A 24,288-nucleotide genomic window follows, 5' to 3' on the forward strand; every position below is an offset into this window, starting at 1 on the left:
ATGTGCTGGCTTTAACTTTTCCTTATGACTGTCATGCTGCCTTTGCATATTCATCATGTGAAAAATGCCGAAGTTAGGAAAACCCTCGGCAAGGGAGGAAATTGGAAGTTTTCAACTAACACAGAAGAGAAGCCTGGTAGTGATACCACAAGACGGTAAGAGATAAAACGATTTAACCAAAAAAAGAAAAAAAGAAAAAAAAGCAAGGTTATAATGGGGCCACCAGCCCCAATGCTTTTAAAAGAGCATTTTATACATGGTTGTCAACCTTAAACAGCACATGTTCAATTTTTTTAACTGTCAAGTGCACCCAGCGCCTTCATGTCCTCCAAAAAGGCCATATAGGAATCATCTATGCTTTGCGGCTTCGATGCCGATGGCTGGGCTGTGAATTCCAGTTTCCCAACAGCGGCGGGGGCTGGTGATGGCCGCAGTGCTGTGGTTACTGTGGGGAGCTGCGGCTTCGGCTTTGCTTTCGGAACTGCGGTCTCTCTCCTCACACGGACGGATGCAGGAACCTGCTTTGAGATCAATGGTTATTATCTTACCCACATTTACACGCTAAAACCAACAGAGGACCCAAACAAATGCAGGTTTTGGATGTTCTCAAATCAAGAAAAGCACAGGCAAATGCACACACTACCAAAAGACAAGGAAATAATCAGCAGTCCAAACTCACCATGGATGTAAGTTCTGGGGTATGTTGCGCCAGTGGCCTCTTCACAACTGTAGATGCTGCCGATTTAACATAGGACGGCTTCTGAGATGCCAACGGTTTAGTTGCTGCAAGATCATCTTCTGGGTTGGGGAGAACCCCAGGTGGAAGTGGTGGCCTCAACATGGGAGGAGGTGGTGGTGGCCCAGGGGGAAGACCGAAGGGTGGGGGCCCTGGAATTGGTGGGACAACCATTCCAGGAGGAGTGGGCCGAGTAGGAAGTCCAGGGCCTGGGAATGGTGGCCTCATATCTGGCGGGGGCGGGGGTGGAGGGAAGCGTGAAATGCCTGGAGGTAATACATCAGGCTGTATAGTGGGGATCATGGGAGGCCTTGGTAATGGCTGCCTTGGAGGGGGCGGTGGTGGGGGAATCATTTTAGGGGCATCTTTTGTCCCTGTAGCATTATTGGCATCAGTTCCGGACGGTGGACCTTCGGGCTGCTGAGTCACCAACTTCGGTGGCAACCCAGGTGGTGGTGGAGGTGGAGGGAGCACAGCAGCAGCCTGCAAGAGAGATGACCTTATGATTGTTTTGAATATGAGACAAAGGTTCTTCAAATGCTGAAGGCAAAATATGATTTCGATGGAATTCTTTGAAACTGCTATTGAACTTGTTGCGACTTCAAAACCATACTTGCTATCTAGCAGATGGGAATCATGTTGACTTGTCAACTCTGGCTATGAGTCACCTTGGGCTGGCTCGTGTGGACTCGATGTATGATTTGGGCTCCATCAGTTTCGGCTTTTGGAAAATTCAACAGCACAGCATAAACGCGGCCGTGGAAATAACAAATCAAGCTATTGATAGCTCAAATACAAAAGCAAAGTCAGGAAATGGCAACAACTAAAGACTGCAAGGGAGGAAATGGAGAATAGAAGCGTCAAGTTGACATCACCCACACATTGTTTTGAGGGTTTTTTTTTTTTTTTTTTTTCTGTTTTTTGTGTGTGTGGGTGTGTGGAAAAGGCCACATTGTTTTGTGGTATGACAACAGACCGAATGAGACCAAGGCTCCTTTTCTATCGGCATTGAGATAGAAGCTCCTTAAACAACAATATAGGAATTATAGGATGCTGAAGCCCAGGAAACCCTAAATGTGGGGCCCAGTGGGTTTTATTATCCAAAAGTTGATGATGGGGCTCATCAGATTGATAGTCTGGATCATAAAACCATGAGCACTACATGTATGGAATCACGGACCTCAGCAAACAATAAATTTGTGGGGCTCAACAGCCTATCATTTCTCACAACAATACGATGTAGGCCATGGGAGTTTGTTATAAGCAGCCAAATGAAAAGAAAAAAGAAGAATGTGGATGGTTTTCTGCACCTAAATAAGAATAACAAAGCTTAGACGTAGTAGGAAATGGCAACCTTCTATGCCACCAAGAAGAATGAGGCAAATGCGAGTTAGCTTTATCAGAGCATTATTTAACTGTACACATACCTCCAAAACCACGGATACAACAAGAACTTACCTGATTAGAATCGTTTGGTCTGAAGCTATCTGATGCCGAATTTTGACTCTTCTCCCTCTCACTTCCACCAGTGCCTGGCGGGGGTGGTTGAGGAGGTCGTTGAAGCGGTGGTGGTGGTGGCAGTGAAGCATGAACTGCCACTGATTCTTTCGGTGGGGGGCCTGGAGGTGGCGGGGGCAGCGGCACTGGGGGAAATTGTGTACCTGACTCTGCAGTGGGCTTTGGCGGTGCCGGAGGAGGTGGAGGTGGCGGTAGTGGCAAAGATGCTGCTACAGAAGAATCATCTGCAGAAGACAATTCACCGGAACTTGGCAAGGGTGGTGGCGGAGGAGGAGGTGGAGGAGGTACATCCAAAGCCCCTTCCTCTGACTCGGACTTTGAAGATGATGCTGCAGCACCTGTTGAAGCCGATAGGGGAATCCTGGGTCCTACAGTGGAAAAAAAAAAAAAACCCGAAATTTTTAGAAAAAGAAGAAGAAGACTTGAAGCTGCCACCGCAGCAGAATCAAAACATGACAAATGAGACGGAATGAGAGGAAGGTAAAAAGAAACTACATTTTTACGAGTAATAAGCTAAAGTTGGAGTAACCTATTGATGATTTGTACATGGGAGGTTTTCCAGGAGGTGGTGCCCCAGTTGGGTTTAATGTTGGATGATAGTAAACAGAGTCCTGCATCCATACCACAGTTGGAAATCAGATTGAATTGCAAATAATGCATCGACTTGAATAAGATATAGAAATACCTCTGGCTTTGGGTGTTTTGTTCTCTCCTCTTCTTCTGCAGTTCGTCTTCGTGGAGGCCCCAAATGGCTAAAACAAACATATAAAAATTTTCTAAATTGTGAAAGGATGGATTTAATTAAAACTCAAAACAGCATTGCATGCATAAAATAAAATAAGTTAGATAAGAAATGCTTCACACCTGAACATAACGGGTGCCTCGCCTTTGTCACGCATTTTCTCTTCATATTCCTGTTCAGAAGCAAAGAAAGATGTAAGACATGCCCTCAAATAGTAATATGCATGGATAGGCAACGACAGAAAATGATACATCTAAGTAAAATGAAATATGCCATTTGAAGCAGCAGACAATAAATTGGAAGATGAGCTGCAGATAAACATAGCTGAAGCATAATTCCAGTAGATAATGAATTGTCAGTCACAACACCAAAATGTAAAGAAAATCATGAAGGGTATAGAATTTAAGTTGCAGTTAAAAGTAGCAATTAATGCCCTAAGAACTGGTAAAAATTGCCTGATCATATTGAAAGCTTGGCTAGACTATCGTGTCTGTCAATTTCTTCCCTGCAAGTTCATCAGTGACTTGCCTTTCATAGACTTGACAAATGTGGAACATCAGGTAATCTCTACATCAAAGGGCTGTGTGGCCTGTACCCTGAAATCATGCTGATAAGAAAATAGATTTCAAATGGCTCTTTGTCCCGAAAAATTGTCCAATCCAAGGGTTGCAATCATGCACCACATGTGAAATTTGGGATATGGCTCATCCAAGGTAGGGCCTATGTGATTATCAATTTGGACCTTGTACACTTCTGATATTAGTCAGGTGATGGGAAACAAAAACATTCCAGGTTTTCTCTTAGAGATTGGTCAAGAAGTACAGACTTATGTTTGATAGGAGAGGTTTAGTAATGCGGTTACATGGTGACATGCCTAATTTCTCTGGTTCAACATTGTCCCCTCCCCCCCCCCCCCACCCCTTTTTTTTTTTCTGTGTGCGCGCGCGCGTGTGGATCAGCAACATGTTATGGTTACAAACTCAATCAACACCAATATTTTAAACTTGGACAACCACTACCCATTTTAACAGGCCATTTAATCAAAACAGTCCAACGTGTGCTAAGTCATTCTGGACTGCGATCTTATCAAATCTAAAATCATTAAAATAAAAGGATTTAAGCAACAGCTTACTCCTCACATAGTGGCTTGGGCTTTTGGTTTATGACTACAGGTCATTGGTTTAACCCTTATCCGTGGTGGATTTTCTTTTCTTTTCTTTTCTTTTTGAAAATAGAGAAATTTATTAGAAGCCAAAAGGCTGAAAAAGTAGAAGGAAAAGACTACAAACAACAAAAATACAAAAGTCCACAGTCCCCACCCCCAAGGACAAAGAAGCCCATTGCCTGACTAGTGAAAAAAAAAAAATCTACTGACAATGGATGCAACCAGGGCCCTGCTATTCCGAAAGCACATGTTGTTTCTTTCCAACCAAACTGACCACAGGACCACCAACAGGGCCAACCGCCACTCCCCTTTGGCTTTTGATCTCGGACCACCTTCATGCCAAGACAAGAACAGCATCTACATACTATCCAGCAAAACCACAGAACTTTGAATGCAAAGAGGACACCATCCCAAATCAAGTGCACAAATGGGCAAAGCAAGAAAAGATGCACCACCATCTCCTCGTTCTTCGGACAAAGAAGACATGTTTGGGAGCATCACACCCCTTTTCCACAGGTAGTCAATAGTGAGAATTTTGTTCCTACCAACCAACCAAGCGAATGCTGCAACCTTCGGTGGGGCCCTGTACCTCCAGACCATCCCTGTGTGAACACCCTCAGCTGTTGGCGCGGAACCAGACACCAAAACGAAGGAGCGAATGGAGAACCTAACCTAATCTCTCTTCTCCAGCATAAATCATCCTTAAGAGCCAGGGAGAGGCTGATGCCTTCCAGACTCACAAGGAGCCTCAACATCTCCTTGATTTCAGCTTTCGATAGATTACGCCAGCAAGGGGGGATCCACACACCTCTGCTGCCATGGAGAGAGAAGCACTCAGCAATCGAGATGTCCAGGTCCAGAGAACGCTTGGCAGTTCGAGGGAACAGAGAGTGAGAAGAGAACTCTCCTCTCCAGGTGTCTTCCCAAAACCAAATCCTTGCGCTATCTCCAACCGAAAACCCTATGTCCGAGAAGACCTTCTAGGCCAATCTAGTGATCACCTTCCAAACACAGGAAGCCTTGTATTGAGAGGATTCCTTTATCCACCACCCTGTCTTCAAGATTCCATGTTTTCCAGCTATAACTGACTTCCAAAGACTCTCCTCCTTGACCCCAAACTGCAGACCCACTTTCCCAAAGAGCCGAATTAACATCTTCAAGCCTTCTTATCTTAGCCCCCACCCTCCCCGAAGGGCCTACACACCTCCCTATACTTCAAAAGAAGGAATTTCTCAGATGTGGCACCGCCACGGTAGAGAATCTCTATGAAGCTTGTCAATTCCCTGGATCACCGACTTAGGTCATCGAAATAAGGATATGAAATCGAGTGGGAAATTAGACAACGTCGACTTCACAAGGTTGATTCTACCCCCTAGAGACAAAAGCTTGCCTTTCCATGGGGAAAGCTTCCTCTCCATTCTTTCGATAACAATACCTCAGAGAAGACTAGGAGGCTTACCACAGCATAGTGGAAGCCCGAGATACAAGATCGGGAGGGAGCCCACACAACAACCGAACAACTCAGCTAACGACTTAACTTCCCCCTCGACCAAATTAACCCTAGATGCTTACTTTTAGAGAGATTGACCTTAAGGCCCAACACTACCTCAAAGCACTGAATGATTTTGCGTAGGTTGTCCACTTAGGACTCCGCCCCGTAGAACATGGTTATCGTCAGCAAACCGGATGTGGGAGATGGGATTTTCTACCCTCAGAATTTTGAAGCCTTCAAACAAACCCAAAGACAAACTTTTACTTGGCATTCTGCTCAAAGCCTCAAAAATGAGGAAGGAAGAGAGAGGGTAACCCTATCTAAGACCTTGGAAGCTCTAGAAAAGCCAAAAGGAGATTCGGTAATCAGGATAGAGAAACACACGGTCAGATCTACAACTTTCACTTATCCCCAAATCCTAACCTACCCAACATGTAATCTGGAAATCCCCACTCAACATGATTGTAAGCCCTCTTTAAGTTCAGCTTACAGATCCCTTACGACCCTCCCTGTGGTATGAATCAACGCATTCATTAGCAATCCGCAAACAATGGGTGAGTTGTCGGCTAGAGATAAATGCAAACTGGGAATAAGAGATGGCCTTAGGCAAGACTAACCTCAACCTCTAAGGCTGAGCTAGAATTTTGGCGACAATCTTGTAGGGACTACTGATCAAACTTATGGGACGAAAATCTTTGAGACTTGTTAAGAATCAAAGCAAGAACGAACTCCCTAGCTCCTTAGACAGTTGATCGAATAAAAAAACAAACTCAACAACGCCACCCTAGTAGTCTCCCCGAAAAACTTGAAAAAACGCCAGAGCAAACCCGCCTAATCCCAAGGCTTTATCCCTCCCTAGCGCCATAACAACTTCCCAAAATTCTTTTTCCGACACAAGTGCCTAGACAAGCTACGCATCAGAGGGGTAGATGCAATCATATAACAAATTTTCAAGACTAGGACGGACCCAATCTTCCTTCGAGAGAAGCCCCGAAAGAAGTTGACAATAGGAAAACAAATTTGATCTTTCTTTTTGACATTCTTACCATCAATCATAAGGCAATAAATGTATTTGCACCGGGCTAGGCACTTGCAATTTCATGGAAGAACTTCCAAGTATCGGTCTCCCTCTTTAAGCCACAAGGCCTTGGATCTCTGGCAGCACTTGATTTCTTCCTCTTTCAGTCGTTGACCATAGGTGAGATAGAGATTCTCTCTCAGCCTGATGGGATGCCAACGCAAAACCCTCTTCTTCTTTAATTACCAGAGCTAGGATAGCCCTGAGGATTCTCGCCGACTCCGCGTCTCTCTGCTCAAACGCTTCCTTACTCCAGGACTTCAACTTAAATTTGAGAGCCTTGAGCTTCTACAATGATTCTAACCATGTTGCTCCCTGAACCTAGAACGAATTCCACCACTCTGTCGCCCGACGAGCGAAGCCTTCCACTTCTAACCATGCTTTCTCAAATCATAAGGGCTTAGAGCCCCAATTATACCCTCATCCACTTTGAGGATGATGGGGCAAATGATCAGGGGTGGGTTTGGGAAGAACCCTTTGGATCATGAGCAGATACTTTTTACTGCAGGGGCATTTTCACACCGGGCTCGAGTGGGGTGGCATGTGGGATGCAGGGGCACACTCAGGTTGGGAGGCCCGTGAGAGGCGGGTGAGAGTATTAAGGTAGGTGGCTCGTGTGAGGTGAAATCCATGTGATGTGAGGCCCACGAGGGAGGTTCGGTCGAGGACCTAACCCATGGGACGTAAGGCCTGGGCTATGAGATAAAGGAATTGATTTGCCACGCTTTATCAGTTCGAGCTTTTAGAGCAAGTGGTTAGTTGTCTTGCATCAAATTAATATCAGAGCGGGAAGTCTCGTGTTCGAGACCCTTATCAGGGGTGATTAATGGAGGGGCATTTTCACATCGGCTTTGAGTGGGGTGGCCTGTTGGATGCAGGGGCACACTCGAGGTGGGCAGCCTGTGAGAGGCGGGTGGCTCGTGTGAGGTGGAATCCATGTTATGTGGGGCCCACGAGGGGGGTTCAACTGAGGACCTAACCCATAAGATGTGGAGCATGGGCTACGAGATAAAGGGATTGATTCGCCACGCTTTATCAATTCGAACTTTTAAATCAAGTGGTTAGTTGTCCTGCATCACTTTTCCACCCAAGATAGAGAGACTAGGAACTTGTCAAGCTTAGACATCGCGAGGTTATTTGACGCAGGATAGCCCTAATTATGATGCATGCTCATGGAGATAATTAAACAGCGGAAATAAAAGGAATAAATGATATAAAATTCTAACAGTAATCATTAACTAAGAAAATCATAAAGGGAACATGCAATGGAGCGGGCCATCACTACAACCATGGAGTATGAAATTCAATTACTACTTAGGTTGGATCCGGCGAGGGATGAGACCTCCCGATCTTGCATGGTCACACCCAATCGATCAATGAAGGTCACTAGTCCGAAGAACCAAGAAGTTTCTCGGATTAGGGATTTGAGAATTTGGGGATTTAGGGTTTAGATCGATTCTCAAGATTTTGATCGAAGAAGAATTAGCCAAAAGTGAAAAATAGAAAGAAAAAAGTTATTACCTTGAGGAAGTTGGAGGGGCACAAGAAGAAATTAGAAGAAGAAGATCAAGAGGAGAGAAGAAGCACCATTAGAGAGAAGAGAGGAAGGAGGCAACTAAAGGGTTTGCTGTTCATTAATCAATAGTTGAAATTCGTGTTTAGGGCTTTGCCCCACTTAAATAAGCAAATAAAGACATAAAATTACTAAAATACCCCTAGGATAAGCAAATAAAGATATAAGATTACTAAAAGACCCCTAACTAAGTCAAAAAACGCGCAAATAACATAAGTATGGGAAAGTTTGGGTGCTCGGTCTTCTTTCTCCAATCTTCCTTCACATGTGTCTTCCCTAAGTGGGGTCTTTTATCTGTCCAATCACATGTGAAAGGTCTTCAGCTCCTCAATATTCGCTTATCCACAAGGACGGCACTTGTGGTTGGCGCTTTCTTCGTTGGTACACCTTGAATGCACCTATGTCCGCATCAATTCCCCTCGGGTGAGAAAAACTCGACTCCGACGAGTTGAAACTTTTGTAGCGCTCGAGTAGATCTGGATCAATACCTTGCAATACGTCACCCGACAGCCACGTAGATTCAGACGATGGTTTGTTTTTCCACCTGACAAGATACCTTTGGAAACCCCCATCTCTCGTGGATACTATCTCGTCATCCAAGATTTCCTCAATTGCTTCTTTATGGGTAATGAGTGGAGGAGGTGGTGAAAGGGGTTGGGTAGCAAACTCAGAAAAAGGCCATGAAAGGGACGATGTATCAACAATGGGAGTATGGGCACGGACTAGATCTTCCACATTAAAAGTTGGATTAATGCTCATTTCAGGTGGAAGGTCAACCTGATACGCGTTGGACCCAACCTTTTGTAATATCTTGAATGGTCCAGCACTACGCGCTTGTAATTTCTTTGCAGATCCTTGAGAGAGTCGCTCTGGTCTTATTCGCACCATTACAGTCTCCTTCTTGAAATTCTTGCACTCTACGATGAGAATCAGCTGAAACTTTATAATCATCATTGCTCTTATTTAACCGCTGTCTAATATGTGTATGCAAATCATGAATATGGCGTGCGAATGCATCGGCTGACTCAGAAGACCTTTGGGTAATAGACATAGGTAAGAGATCTATGGGCATTCTAGGTTTATAACCACTTACAATTTCAAAAGGACTCAACCCTGTAGATCTATTAACTGACCCATTATAAGCAAGTTCAGCAGTTGGTAAAATTAGGTCCCAAGTCTTAACATGTTCACCCACTAGACAACGTAGAAGATTTCCAAGGCTACGGTTTACCACTTCAGTTTGACCATCTGTTTGTGGGTGGTAAGCAGTAGAAAATTGCAAATGAGTTCCCATAATGTGCCACAGTGTCTTCCAAAAATAGCTAGTAAATCGAACATCACGATCAGACACTATGGTTTTAGGTAACCCATGGAGACGCACCACACCATCAAAAAAAAGACGAGCAACATGAGACGCATCTGACGTCTTCAAACATGGGAGGAAATGCGCCATTTTAGAAAAACGGTCCACAACGACAAAAACGGAATCGTGCTTTTTTATAGTCTTGGGAAGCCCGAGCACGAAGTCCATACTAATGTCCTGCCACGGAGCATGTGGCACTGGCAATGGCGTGTACAACCCAATATTTTGCTTTCTTTGCTTTGCTAGCTGACATGTTCGACACTGCCCTAAAACTTTGGCTACGTCTCGCTTGAGGCTTGGCCAATAGAAACGATCTTCCACGAGGGCAATGGTCTTATCACGACCAAAATGGTCAGCTATCCCTCCTGAATGAAGCTCCCAGATGAGGAATTCACGAAGGGACATACGGGGAATACAAAGTCTGTCTCCCTTGAAAAGAAAGCCATCTTTAAGAACATATCCACCCATAATATGCTGGTCATTAGAGAGCGACGTGTAAGTACCCCCAAAATCAGGACATATGGGGTATTCATCTTTCAGTTGCTCAAATCCGACTACCTCTACACTCAAGGAGTTGAGCAACGCCACTCTCCTACTAAGGGCATCCGCTGGTTTGTTTTCAACCCCAGCCTTGTGTTTCAAAACAAACGAATATTCCTGAAGAAACGCTACCCACTTGGCATGCCTTGGGTTGAGTTTCTTCTGAGAATGCAAATATCTCAAAGCCTCATGGTCAGAAAACAAAACGAATTCTTGCGGTAGGAGGTAGTGTCGCCAATGTCTCAGGGATTGCACTACCGCATAAAATTCTTTGTCGTAAGTGGAGTATTTTTGTTTTGCCTCATTCAGTTTCTCACTGAAATAGGCCACTGGGTGTCCTTCTTGACTCAACACTCCACCTATACCGACACCGGACGCATCGCACGCTATTACAAAGACTGTAGAAAAGTCAGGTAGTCGCATGACAGGAGCTTCCACCATCTTGCCCTTAATTTCTTTAAAAGCCTTGACGGCGGCTTTAGACCACACAAACTCTCCCTTTTTCATGCACTAGGTAATGGGAGCCATGATCGTGCTAAAACCCCTAATGAACCGACGATAAAAAGTTGCTAGGCCGTGAAAACTTCGCACCTCATGAATATTCCTTGGTTCTGGCCACTCAACTATGGCCCTGACTTTTTTAGGGTCTGCGCGCATCCCTTCAGATGACACTATAAATCCTAAGAACACAACTTGGTTAGACATGAATGCACATTTCTTAAGATTAGCGTACAACTTTTCCTTCCTAAGGACACTACAGACCTTCTTTAAATGTTCAAGGTGTGATTCCTTAGTAGTACTATAAATAAGAATATCGTCAAAGTACACCATTAGGAATTTTTCCATGAACGGCCTCAAAGTTTGTGTCATCACCCGCATGAAAGTACTGGGTGCGTTAGTCAAGCCGAAGGGCATGACCAACCACTCATACAGCCCATCTTTCGTCTTAAACGCCGTCTTCCACTCATCTCCTGGGCGTATACGAATTTGGTGATATCCACTCTTGAGGTCTATCTTAGAGAATATAGTGGACCTGGCCATCATGTCAAGCATATCATCAAGTCTAGGTATAGGGAACCTATACTTGACAGTAATTTTGTTTATGGCACGGCTGTCCACACACATGCGCCACGTGCCGTCTTTCTTTGGCGTCAACAATGCAGGCACGGCACACGGGCTCATACTCTCTTGGATGAAACCCTTTTGCAGAAGCTCATCAACTTGCTTCTTCAACTCTGCATGCGCTGCAGGGTTCATCCTGTAGTGAGGAAGGTTCGATAGAGTAGACCCTGGGACAAGATCAATGGCATGCTGTATGTCCCTCATAGGTGGCAACTCATTCGGTAAGTCTTCAGGAAATACATCACTGTATTCCTTCAGGACCGAGGTCACCTCACGGGGCAACTCTGATGGAACCTCAGGTGTAATTTCTCTAGCCACAAGGGCATACATCATAGAATCCTCCTTAGCCTCTTTTTCAAACTCTCTTGCGCTGATTATATGTAAAGACTTAGGTTTGGATTTCTCCATTTCTCTAGGCTCACTTGCCTTCTCATCCTTCTTCTTCCCTAGTGTATTCTCAGGTGGCATGGGATTAAGTTTGATCTTTTTACCATTATACATAAAAGTACACGCATTCGAACGGCCAAAGATCGTGACATCATTATCGAATAGCCACGGTCTACCTAGGATAACATGTCCCACATCCATAGGTAAAACATCACACCACAGGGACTCTTTGTATGACCCAAACTCGATGGGGACTAGACATTGCTGGGTGATAGGTAGGGATGTCTTGTCAACCCAAGAAACTTTATACGGGTCTGGATGAGGTGTGAATTTCAGTTTTAAGCGATCTAAGGTGCTAGTGGAAATCACATTCTGACAACTTCCACTGTCCACTATCACCTTACAATTCTTTTCACCACACTTGGCAATAGTGTAGAAGATAGTGCTTCGACGCCAGTCGGCACTACTTCTAGACTGAGCTAACACACGCCTGACTACTGCAAGCGTTGCTTCTCCATCCACTTCTTCATCAGTAAGTCCTCCTTCAGGGTGATACTATCAACTTCATAATCACCCTGATCATCTCCACCCTCGTGGGACTCGCCTATAACTAAGGCTCTCCCATGGCTCTTCGTAGGACACTGATTAGACATGTGGCCAAGGTTGCCACACTCATAGCACCTCACTTGGCGCATGTTACTAGGACCGGCACCAAGAACCCCTTTGCCCTTGTCCTCCCTAGGCCTAGGCGAAATGGTCGCCTGTGCCCTAGGTTGATTACCAATATTAGGTCTAGTTCCTTGGGAACTAGATCTAGCATTGGAGTCTCGGGACTCAAAACAACGAACGACAGGAGCCTTCAAATACTGCTCTAACTCCTGCACGACTTGATATGCTTCATCTAAGTCCGTTAAGGGCCGAGTAATAAGCTCGCGCTGAAGATCCGCACAAAGTCCCGTCTTAAAACGCGAGAGCGTTACTAGAGGGTCTTCTTGGATATCACATCGTATCACATACTCTTCAAATTTAGCGATGTAGTCAGCGGCAGGCATTGACCCTTGGCGTAAGGATTGCCATTGGTCAAGGAGCTTCTGACGGTATGAGAGAGGAAGGTACTTCTCCTTCAACTTCTCTTTCATCTCATACCAATGTGTGATAGGGGCTCTACCAACTCTCTCTACCCTACGCTCGGTGTTGGTCCAGAAGAGCTTGGCTTGACCCACAAGCTTCATCTTAGCAAACCACATTTGACGGTTTTCTGACATGCCATACCACTCAAAGTAGTGGTCCATGTCAGCAACCCAGTCAAGGAATGCCTTGGGATCCAAGTGTCCATCAAAACTCGAGGCCTCAACTCTCACACTCTTCATCGCACGCTCATCTGGATCATAACGGTCTTGATGACCACATGTGGCTCGTGCCTCTCGCACCACACCACGACCGTTACCACAATCTCTATCCTCACTACCACCACGTGTGGCAGCACGTTCTTCAATGATTCCTTCCACTTGGGAGTGCGCATCTTCCCCTACAGCGGGATTTTCCTTTTGGGACGCCTCTAGTTGCTCCACCTTAGTCATGGTGGTGATAATTTGGTTCTCAAGGCGGGCAAACTCACGCCTTTGACCCGCTTCTAGGGCGGTTATCTTTTGTATCAATTGAGCAAGTTGCTCAGATAACTGCTCGTTATTCATGGTAGGTTGAAGTCCGAAACCTCTACCTCTTCTCGTGGGCATACAATGAAGACTTGAACCAAACTCTACCTAACTAGACTACTAGGTGTTATGACTTTCAAGATGAATGCGATGAATGCAAAACTACTATGAACTAACACAATTAAGTTGAAACAGGAAACAACTCAAATTTGAAAATTTTCCAGATTAGGAACTTTCTAAAATTAGAAAGTTTCTAAAATTGAAAACTTTCTAAACCTGAAACTTTCCTAAGTTAAACCTAAAAATCAAAACCCTAATTTGATAACTCGATCTAGACAAAAACCATGCAAGCCTAGGCTTTGATACCAAATTTGACGCAGGACAGCCCTAATTATGATGCATGCTCATGGAGATAATTAAACAGCGGAAATAAAAGGAATAAATGATATAAAATTCTAACAGTAATCATCATAACTAAGAAAATCATAAAGGAAACATGCAATGGAGCGGGCCATCACTACAACCATGGAGTATGGAATTCAATTACTACTTAGGTTGGATCCGGCGAGGGATGAGACCTCCCGATCTTGCATGGTCACACCCAATCGATCAATGAAGGTCACTAGTCCGAAGAACCAAGAAGTTTCTCGAATTAGGGATTTGAGAATTTGGGGATTTAGGGTTTAGATTGATTCTCAAGATTTTGATCGAAGAAGAATTAGCCAAAAGTGAAAAATAGAAAGAAAAAAGCTATTACCTTGAGGAAGTTGGAGGGGCACAAGAAGAAATTAGAAAAAGAAGATCAAGGGGAGAGAAGAAGCACCATTAGAGAGAAGAGAGGAAGGAGGCAACTAAAGGGTTTGCTGTTCATTAATCAATAGTTGAAATTCGTGTTTAGGGCTTTACCACACTTAAATAAGCAAATAAAGACATAAAATTACTAAAATACCCCTAGGATAAGCAAATAAAGATATAAGATTACTAAAAGACCCCTAACTAAGTCAAAAAAACGCGCAAATAACATAAGTATGGGAAAGTTTGGGTGCTCGGTCTTCTTTCTCCAATCTTCCTTCACATGTGTCTTCCCTAAGTGGGGTCTTCTATATGTCCAATCACATGTGAAAGGTCTTCAGCTCCTCAATATTCGTCTATCCACAAGGACGGCACTTGTGGTTGGCGCTTTCTTCGTTGGTACACCTTGAATGCACCTGTGTCCGCATCATTATTTTTACCATTAAGCCACGTAAACTTGAATCCTCTCATGGGCGGATCAAAGAGCTCATGCTTCTAGACCCACTCAGAAAAACTCACGCATACTACTAGTTATGCACGACCCTTTGAATTTCTCGTAAGCACACCTCATCACATTGATGTCCCCTCCTACACACCACGGGAGCTATAATGCAAACCCCGAAAGGAGAAGTAAATAGATCAAAGAAAAGAATAAAGAGATTGTGGGAAATGACCCAACAATCCTCTATCCGAATGCTACAGACCACGAATGCAAGACGATGAGCAAGCTCAATTGTCCTTTAATCTTGAACTACAGATCACTTCCCCCCCTTCAACAACTACCTTAGAGAAAATATGGGAATTTTTATAAAAGAGAATATTATTCAACATGTCTTATTCCATAGACCATAGGCGGGCCTTATTTATAATTAGTCCTTACAATCTCTAATAAAAGTCATGGAATGTAAAAATAAAATTCCTAGCTAGCCAAGATCTAAGAAAATATTAAACTACTTAAATAAGAAAGCTTTGCAATTAAGAAAGTACCTAAATAAGAAAATATTTAAATAAGAAAAAACTAAAATTACTACTTGCTTAATATAAAGATGTGGAAAAAAAAAATCTTAATCTAGAGATTTGAAAGAAAAGGAAAGTAGTGATGGGCTAAAAAGGAAAAGTGGTCCTTTTCTTGTACACACGTGTGGAGCATGCACGCGTGAGATGTGAGCCTTTTCTTCAAATCTTGATCAATCGACTTGTATGACCATTTGGTTGCATCAAGTTGCCATGTCTCAAACCAATGGAGAATCCTCTGCCCTCTGACATTCACTTCCTCGAGACAGAAAATGGCAGTAAAAAGTGGCCCTCCTTAAATGATCCCCTTTCTCTCTTGTTCCAGACTCCAAAAACCAGTCAGAAACACGTCATTCCCACAAGAGCACTAAAGGAGTTGCTTCTAGACCCTTTGGAAATATCCTACCATCTATCCCTCTCCTCCTAATGGTCGCGGCATGACTGAAAAGGGGGTTGGACGCGTGGGGACCAAAGACGCAGCCCCTTGATGAAATTTGTTGTGCCCTCATTATAGCCATGGGACAACTATCCCCACTGAATCATGGCAACCACCTCCAACGGTTCATCTTCTTTAGTTTTTTCTTTTCCTTTTTTGCAAGAAAAAAGTTGCCCACCTAACCAATCCTACTACCAAGTTTCTGGTGACCTGACCATTCTGGTGGACAGTTCTGGTCCAAACCAATCCTACTACCAAGTTCACTCCAAGTTTGTAAACAATGGTGAACATGGAGAACATTTTGAAGTTCACAACAAAAAAAGACAAATGTAGAAAGGACAGGAGACCTCACCACCCCATGAAAAACCTCTTAGCCATTGGGCTTCCTTGGCTTTTCCCAATGACAGTATCCCAAACATTAATACAAGGGCAAGTGGAATCCTGTGGGGTAGATATCACTGGAGAAATAATTTTTGCAAAGAAGACATAAAACTGACATCATTAACTGCATCATGTAATTAAGTTACATTTGACTCTCACTTGAAACCTAAAAGCATCAGCAAATGTAATCGGTACAATACACCGCCATTGAAAGTGTCCTTTAACCTCCAGTACACAAGAGTCGTTGTTACCTTTCTCTTCTTCAAAACAAGATTTAATGTGTCCTCAAGTTGTCTTTTCTTGTGCTTCCTTGCCTTGTCAAGAGCACCATCCGCTTCTGCACCATTCAATAATACAGTCACTAATCCAAATTTCAAATGACAAGAACACCTTTGTCAAATCATCAGTATTTGAATAACAGAATATAAGAAATAAAAGTTATGGATAAATGTCACTGGTAAAGAATAAGACAATGCTGTGTTTACTAAAATCCAAAATCTAACATGTTGACATGCAAATAGGGGCACGACCAGCTTACCAAAGCACACAAAACATATATATGGGTAGAAGCAACTGCACTTTTACCCAACTTTTTTTAATGGTTTTTTTATATATAACTTAGCCGACCCCAATTAGTTGGGGATAAGATGGCAGTGAGTGGTTTTTTTACTTGAGAAAAATTGAATTATGATTTAAGAAAACATTGTCTGGACTGTCCAGGTGACTGCAACCCCTAAACTTCTACGAACTGGTCCCAGCTATTCAGGGTCAGCTTTATGAATTCTGTTTTGCCAATCAAATCCTGCTTCGCCAGACTTGCACAAACTTAGTTTCAGGTTTTATTTTGTCTGACAATTACAACCTAGGCTTGATGATAAATTTTATACCTTGCTACTCTCGAGTCCAACAGCAGTGAGAATGTGCAATTGTTTTAAATACAGCACCATCAATTCCAACTGATGCTCCACAAATCATTAGATTCTGATAGATCATAGCAAGCTTGATACAGTAATTTAATATTTTATAGTATAATCCACGTTCAACGATGTTAGGGCTTCATGATTAATTTGGAAAGAAGCCTTTTTAGTTAGTTTCTGGTGATGTTATTGATGATGATGATGACAACGGCGGTGATGGCGATGGCAATGTAGATGGAGATGGCAATGAGGATAGTGATGACTATGATGATAGCAAGCCCAATGACAGTAATTGAATACCTTACAATGTAATCCACATTCAACAATGTTAAAGCTTAATGATTAGTTTGGAAAGAAATCTTTTAGTTTGTTTTCAATGAAAAGGTAGCAATAGATATATATCACTTAGGCCGTGTTTGTTAACGCTGAATTTTTGCACTTAACGCGGAATGTGGAAAATTTTCCGTGTTTAGTGGTGTTTGTTAATGCGTTGTTAACGCGAAAGACGGAAAGCGCTAAGTGGTTTTTCACTGAATTCTTTCAGTGATAGGAGTCTGGCTTAATGGTGAACGCGGAATGCGCTCCGTGATTTTTCATTAAACAAAAATTTTTTGCTTCCAAAAGTACCCCTTTTCAAGTTATTATGGAAAGTTTTTCTTTTCAATTGCTTGCGCAATACAAAATCAACCTTTAACCTGCAGAATTTCTTTATGCCCCACCATGATTTATGTGTTTGATCCACATCGTCCATCAATCTTTTTAGATAATTTAAGGTGTGATCCAATAAAAAAATAATTTTATTTTCATTTAATAAAAAATAATTTTATTTTCATTTAATAAAAAAATAACTTTATTTTCATTTAATAAAAAATAATTTCTTTATAATATAAAACATTTCAAAACAAGAGATAGATAGGGGTAAATGTGTCAAATTAACATATTTCAGACATTTCAGATGTTTGTTAACAAACAGATTGTTTCAAATTCAGTACTTAATTTTCAGACTTCAGCCATAGTTACCAAACAAGTTTTTTGACTTCAGATTTCAGATTCAGGCTTTAGACTTCAGATTTAACAAACGGGGCCTTACTCATCATTTCCAGCTTCTCAATCTGCTCCCTAATGGTTTCTGGATCATTTAAGAAAACATTGTCTGGACTGTCCAGGTGACTGCAACCCCTAAACTTCTACGAACTGGTCCCAGCTATTCAGGGTCAGCTTTATGAATTCTGTTTTGCCAATCAAATCCTGCTTCGCCAGACTTGCACAAACTTAGTTTCAGGTTTTATTTTGTCTGACAATTACAACCTAGGCTTGATGATAAATTTTATACCTTGCTACTCTCGAGTCCAACAGCAGTGAGAATGTGCAATTGTTTTAAATACAGCACCATCAATTCCAACTGATGCTCCACAAATCATTAGATTCTGATAGATCATAGCAAGCTTGATACAGTAATTTAATATTTTATAGTATAATCCACGTTCAACGATGTTAGGGCTTCATGATTAATTTGGAAAGAAGCCTTTTTAGTTAGTTTCTGGTGATGTTATTGATGATGATGATGACAACGGCGGCGATGGCGATGGCAATGTAGATGGAGATGGCAATGAGGATAGTGATGACTATGATGATAGCAAGCCCAATGACAGTAATTGAATACCTTACAATGTAATCCACATTCAACAAGTTAAAGCTTAATGATTAGTTTGGAAAGAAATCTTTTAGTTTGTTTTCAATGAAAAGGTAGCAATAGATATATATCACTTACTCATCATTTCCAGCTTCTCAATCTGCTCCCTAATGGTTTCTGGATCCTTCTTTAGAATCCCAACCTCCCGCACTTTCTTTCTTTCTTTTTTGTTCTGTTACAAAGAATCAACTCAAATGAAAATCTTTATGCCCGGAAATGAAAAATCCCAAATGACTAACCAAGGATTAATACCAGAAAAAGTAACAAAGAATATGAAACAAAAGCTGAAAAAAGACTGAACAGTGTACAGAATTTTTACATATGCTAGCTCCAAATGCCTGACCACATTATCACAAATCGAATGTGGAAGAAGTCAGAAATATCTTCAAAAGTAGCTTAAAGCAGATACTGTTGTCACCAAAACGGGTGTAAAATTGAGTGCCCATCATAGTTATCAATGTAGTTCTGTCTGAAACAGCCAAATATTTTGTGCTGTTCAGATATATAGGTACCAGAATCTACTGCTCCCTGTTCCAGTGCGAACCATTTCCGTCCATTCTGGCTAGAATGTTTATGCTACAATTTCTTGTAAAGGCTTCCAATGTTTGGCCATTTTGGCTGGCATTTCTCAATGCATTTAGGGGCACTTAGGTTCGCTTTCTAGTTGAATGAGGAAGTTAAAAACTAAAGGACAATTTACAATTTTATTTAATTACATTTTCTTGTCCTCTATTTTGACCTATGGTTTAACTGAAGGTCTTGCCCTTGATAGAGTGGAACAACGGAATAGGATTCACGCAGCCAACCCTGATTTATAGGGATAAGGCTTAGATGATGATGATTGAAGTGACAGAGAGATATTGTCCTTCCCAAGATTGAACACTGAAAACATCAAAATGCTGAAACTATTAATTCCGGCATGGAAAACAAAATACCCACCAAAACAAATAAACAAACCATGACATACAGGTGGTAAGTCAATCCATCTAACCTTTTTTTCATGGTAAGTCGGTCAATCCAACTTAAAATATAAGTGGACCATAACTAGTACTATTATGCGAAATCAGTCCTGAGCAATGCTCTATGGGATCCAATTGATATGGACCGAAATAATCTCAATTCAATATTTTACAGCCAGTTGAGTTATAGGAAAAAGATTGCCACTCAACCATACAACTGCTTGAAGAGTTAAACCAATCATCTTTTATAATACAAATTAATGTAGAATACCACTTATGTGACATACTGTGGACAAGATCCAGACCATTCACTGAGTTGGTCCAACTATGAATGGGACCAAGACCAAACAAAACACTAATCAGAAATCCTAACCATCTAATTGGGTCACAAAACACACACTAGGGTTGATATGTTGAAGAAATAAATGTAACAATGCAGTTAAGTGCAACTGTCGAAGAAGCACAATTTTATGTAGAATGTGATTTAGATTCAGAGCATCATTAGGCCCAACCATGAAAAATTCATATACCAAAAATCACACTGGCTTGACAATTTTAACCATCTACCTGGTAGTACATGAACGGAACCAAAAGACAAATTTTAGACCGCCATCTTCTGGCTGGCGGTTAATGTGATCTTTCCATAATGTGTACTGCATCATGTTCTCATCAAGCTCTTTCTCCAGGGAATCCCTGTCCCCTCCTCATTGTTTGAGGCCAAGAGCAACCATCTCTACAGACTACACTGCAAATCAAGGGGATATGCAGGATGCCTCCCCATTTGTCAGTGGCTTTTAACCGTGGACGTCTTAATGATCATTGTTTCCTAAGGTGTGGTCCACTTGAACTTTTGATTTTCCTCATTTTTGGAATCATTGCTTAAAATGTGTTTTTTAAAAGGATGGATGGTGTGGATAACTCACATATATCATGATGGGGCCCACATATTTAAATTAGTAATAACAGGGTTTTTATGGACCGATTTTCGAAACGTAATTCCCGGCGAATTTCAAATAGGTGGAGTAAGTAATAATTACTTATTTCCATGTATTTACCAAGGAAATTAAAAATCAAACAGCCCCTTAGACTTTCTTTCAGCCGGTTGAACAGTGGATTGAGGGGATTTGCCAGATGCCTCCCCATTCATGTGTTCAATGGGTTGACTGTGGTCCCCATGTGGGATTGGAAGCGGATTTTGCTGTGGATTGTGATTCCATTAGCACCACAGCAATGGACAGTCCGAATGGTGTGATTCCAGGCTAGAAGGTTGTGCAGTGATGGCCAGTTCAAAGTGGGGAGCCGGTGACATTGTGGAGGTGTTTGACAACTTGGGTCCCCTCATGGAAACAATTATACCTTGTCACAGACTCACAGGGATAAGGGAAACTGAGAAGGTTTGTATTTGCTAGATTTTGATACTGGGATGAAGCAAGGCCTTCGGTGTTCTTAATGGTAGGTCTGCTGAGAGATGGAAACTAATGGTACACATGTCCAAATACAGTAAACTGGTAGGTGGAGGCAAGTAGAAGTTCTAAGGATCTGGGTGTCATGGTGAAGCCAGATAAGCATCAAGTGGAACCTTTATCCTTTCCTGCTCTAAATGCTAGGGGGGATGATTCTCGCGGTTCAACCGTTCAAGTGACAACAGCAATGCATCAGCCTACATGAAGACCAGTCAAATGAGTTCATCAGCAGGACTTCTTTTTCCACCATGGTTAATAGATCAATGATAGGTTGCTTCTCTAGTTCTAGAGATCTTCATCAAGGGGACCTTCTCATTTTTGCTATTGTGGTGGAGAGTTAGAGTATGCTAATGAACAAGTTTCTTCCTTAGGTATGGTACTGATCACAGGTGATGGTTTCCCACCACCTTCAATAACCACGATCTTCCTCTCCTCACTTCCTTTCGCTTCTGTCACCACTCACAAACACACTAATTTTCATCTAGGGCCCTGCTCTAAACAAAATTGGGAGGTTCCAATGATCTTTAGTTGAAGGTGACCAAAAAAGAAGAAGAAGAAGAAGAAGACAACGAAGAGATTGGAGTACCTAGGGATTTCAGTCCTTCCAATGGAGAACTTTGAGATTTCTCCTCACCATATGAATCCCCTTCACAATCCGCTTTCAACGCCTTACCTTCCTCCCTAGGCACGAGGCCACTATCCTCTCCTTTCTTCTTCTTCTTCTTTAGTCCGGTGCCTCCATACAAATTCATATTCGATAGGGTCGTCACTCCTTCCTCTAGAGCGAGCCCTCTAGGGGAGCTGGCCTGAATCTATTAACGTTCAAAAAGCTTTTGACACCTCCTTGGAGTTTCTAAGCAATTAACACGCCTCTAAAAACCCAAATGCGTCACTACTCTCACTAGCCACGTGTCCTCCATTGAACTATTAGTATGATTGGGGGAGCCTGTCTAGGCAGAGGAAATGAGCAATCAATCCCGAGCAAATTGAGGTGATCGTTTGAGGAGGGGATTCAGTTTATTGTTGGTTGTGGTAATAAGGTCAATCGTTTGGAAGGACATTTGGCTTGAGTAGACTCAAAGTTGGAAAATCTTTCCCTTGTTCTCTTTAGCTACGAATACAGAAGCTATGGTGTCCTCTTTAGCGACGAATAGAGAAGCTATGGTGGTTGATTGTTACGAATTCATGGGAAGGTCTATAGTGTGGAATGCAGTCCTTAGAAATTTAAATGATGATGATGTGAGTTCTCCACCCTCATGTTTACCCTTCACGAGGCAAGCATTGATGTTTTGTGTGAAGAACATGGTCGGCTAATGGAGGGTTCACTTCCAATTTCCAAATCCCTTACATCAAAGATTTGCAACATTGGAAGCTCGCATTACCCATGCGCGTGTATGGAAAACTCCTAGCCGTCCTACATTCCAAGCTTTCATTTGGATTGCCTCTATGAGCAAAATCCTTACCATACACAATTTGAAGAAGATGAATACAGCTCAAGCTGCGCTACTGTACGTGTTTCGTGTGTAGAAAACGATGAGGAATCTGTTGACCACTTACTCCTTCGTTGCTAGTCCATACATGAAATTGGGGACCATTTCTTTGATTTGTTTGAGTTCAGTGGCTTAAAGGCGTTTCTTTTTCTTTTGAGGTCATCCCCAGATGGTCTGCTGGCCCCTTTTCTGTGCAATGAAAGATAATTTGGAAGCTGCAGCCTTTTGCAGTTGTATGGGGCATTTGGACTTCTTGAGAAAGATGAATGCCACAATTTCCCCCTAGCCTCTCTCAAATTGAGCATTGTGTCTTTGGTATTTAAGTGGGCACTGGCACTGCCTGAGTTTAGAAGGACTTCGATTGAATTGGGAATCCATTGTTTATGGGCGACTTGCGTTTTTGGTTTGCTACCCTTGGACTTTTTGGCTTGAGTTGTTTTTCTCGTAGTCTTGTATGCTTATGATTTTTATAGATGGATCTTGCGCAAAGGAAGGCAATGAGAGCGTCACCCCAGCTACTGTTCTAGTATTTTCTTTTCTAGCTTTTTGGTGTGTTTAATGAATTGGTTACCTTCTCAAAAAAGACAATGCAGCAAGTTCACATTACATGGGAAGTAAGTTCATCAAATGGACGGTAAGGATCATCCAATCAAGTAAATTTTCTGTCCACATGACCACATCCAATCCAAGACAGATCCCATAGGAAGAACGATTCGGATCATCCGATAGCGAAAATCGGATGGCTTATTTCCAGCAACACCGATAGCGAGAGCATCATCCTCGGGCCCTCCTCGAGATGACGCATCGCATTTCCTATGGTCGCAAAAAATCCAGGGTTTCGAGAACGGAATTGCAAGCATCTGAATGTTTGGATGAATTTGAATTTAGAAGGAAAAGGGTAGACAATACAATACAAAAAAAAAAACCCTAGAATTGAGGGATTGAGGAGATTTTCATACCCTTTTGAGCTCCTTCTTTCGGAGCTCCTTGCGATAGGCATCTGTAGGGTTCATGACCTTCCCTCCTTTCGTCGTCTTCATCGTCTCTCTCACACCAAAAGCAGCGATCTTTGGTTTTCCTTTCCTCTCACCTCGGACGTGAAAATACGAGAGCCTGTTTTGTCGCTCGAGCTCGCGCCGTTTACAGGCGCTCTGATTTTTAATAAAACAGCTTTGCTAAGGCGATAAAGCTCGTTTACACGCCACACGTGTGCCAGCATGGCACCATAGCTACATGATCCAATCCATCCATCAGAACAGTTTATCGATACTTAAAACCATTAATCAGATTAATCCGTTTACCATGAGGGCCACAAATTTCAAAACAGATGTACGGCTCTGAAAAACTTGGCTGAAGTTTTTCAACCCTTCAACCTGTTCCTAATATTGGAGCCCACATGCTGAATGGACCAGATTTTATTTCTCTGAAAACATGTCAAAGATCGGACCAGCCTGATGGATGGATTAGATCTCACACGTTTGTGTGGCGTGTACGCGAACTTTATTGGACCCGCGTGTCCGCGCTCAGCAAAGCTCGTAATAAAATAATACACGAGAATCCCTATCCTCATGTTTGCTAACCACACCCGTGTGAGGCCTTTGCATCAACACGCAGTACGGTATTAGATACGTGTGAGATATCCGAGCTTTCCTTATGGTTGTTGATGATGCTTAGATCTTTTGCCTAAAAAATCAGGTGGTTTCACTCTTAGGTGAGTCGCAATTTACAAGAGTGAACTGACCGTTTAAAGAACGTTTCTTAGCCATCCATTG

At 42.5% G+C, this 24,288-nt stretch overlaps 1 protein-coding gene across 1 annotated transcript; it reads right to left on the bottom strand.

Annotated features, from left to right (window-relative positions):
• Window positions 1–206: 206 nt before the first annotated feature.
• On the bottom strand, window positions 207–23,670 carry LOC131222704 (protein EARLY FLOWERING 5). Its single transcript, XM_058217866.1, has 9 exons — window positions 23,476–23,670; window positions 18,683–18,776; window positions 16,246–16,331; window positions 3,119–3,168; window positions 2,940–3,006; window positions 2,784–2,865; window positions 2,195–2,622; window positions 680–1,219; window positions 207–518 (listed from the first exon to the last, which is right to left on the bottom strand). The coding sequence occupies exons 1-9, from the start codon at window positions 23,554–23,556 to the stop codon at window positions 294–296; spliced, it is 1,653 nt and encodes a 550-aa protein (XP_058073849.1). The 5' UTR covers window positions 23,557–23,670; the 3' UTR covers window positions 207–293.
• Between the last annotated feature and the right edge of the window lie 618 nt (window positions 23,671–24,288).

Source organism: Magnolia sinica, chromosome 13 (genome assembly GCF_029962835.1).
Source record: "Magnolia sinica isolate HGM2019 chromosome 13, MsV1, whole genome shotgun sequence".
Classification (NCBI taxonomy): domain Eukaryota; kingdom Viridiplantae; phylum Streptophyta; class Magnoliopsida; order Magnoliales; family Magnoliaceae; genus Magnolia; species Magnolia sinica.

Coding starts and splice junctions, on each gene's coding strand:
- LOC131222704 (XM_058217866.1), bottom strand. CDS start 23,556: ATGAAGACGACGAAAGGAGGGAAGGTCATGAACCCTACAGATGCCTAT. Junction 3,007..3,118: donor GAGGCACCCGTTATGTTCAG/GTGTGAAGCATT, acceptor TGTTTGTTTTAG/CCATTTGGGGCCTCCACGAA. Junction 519..679: donor CCCCAGAACTTACATCCATG/GTGAGTTTGGAC, acceptor ATCTCAAAGCAG/GTTCCTGCATCCGTCCGTGT.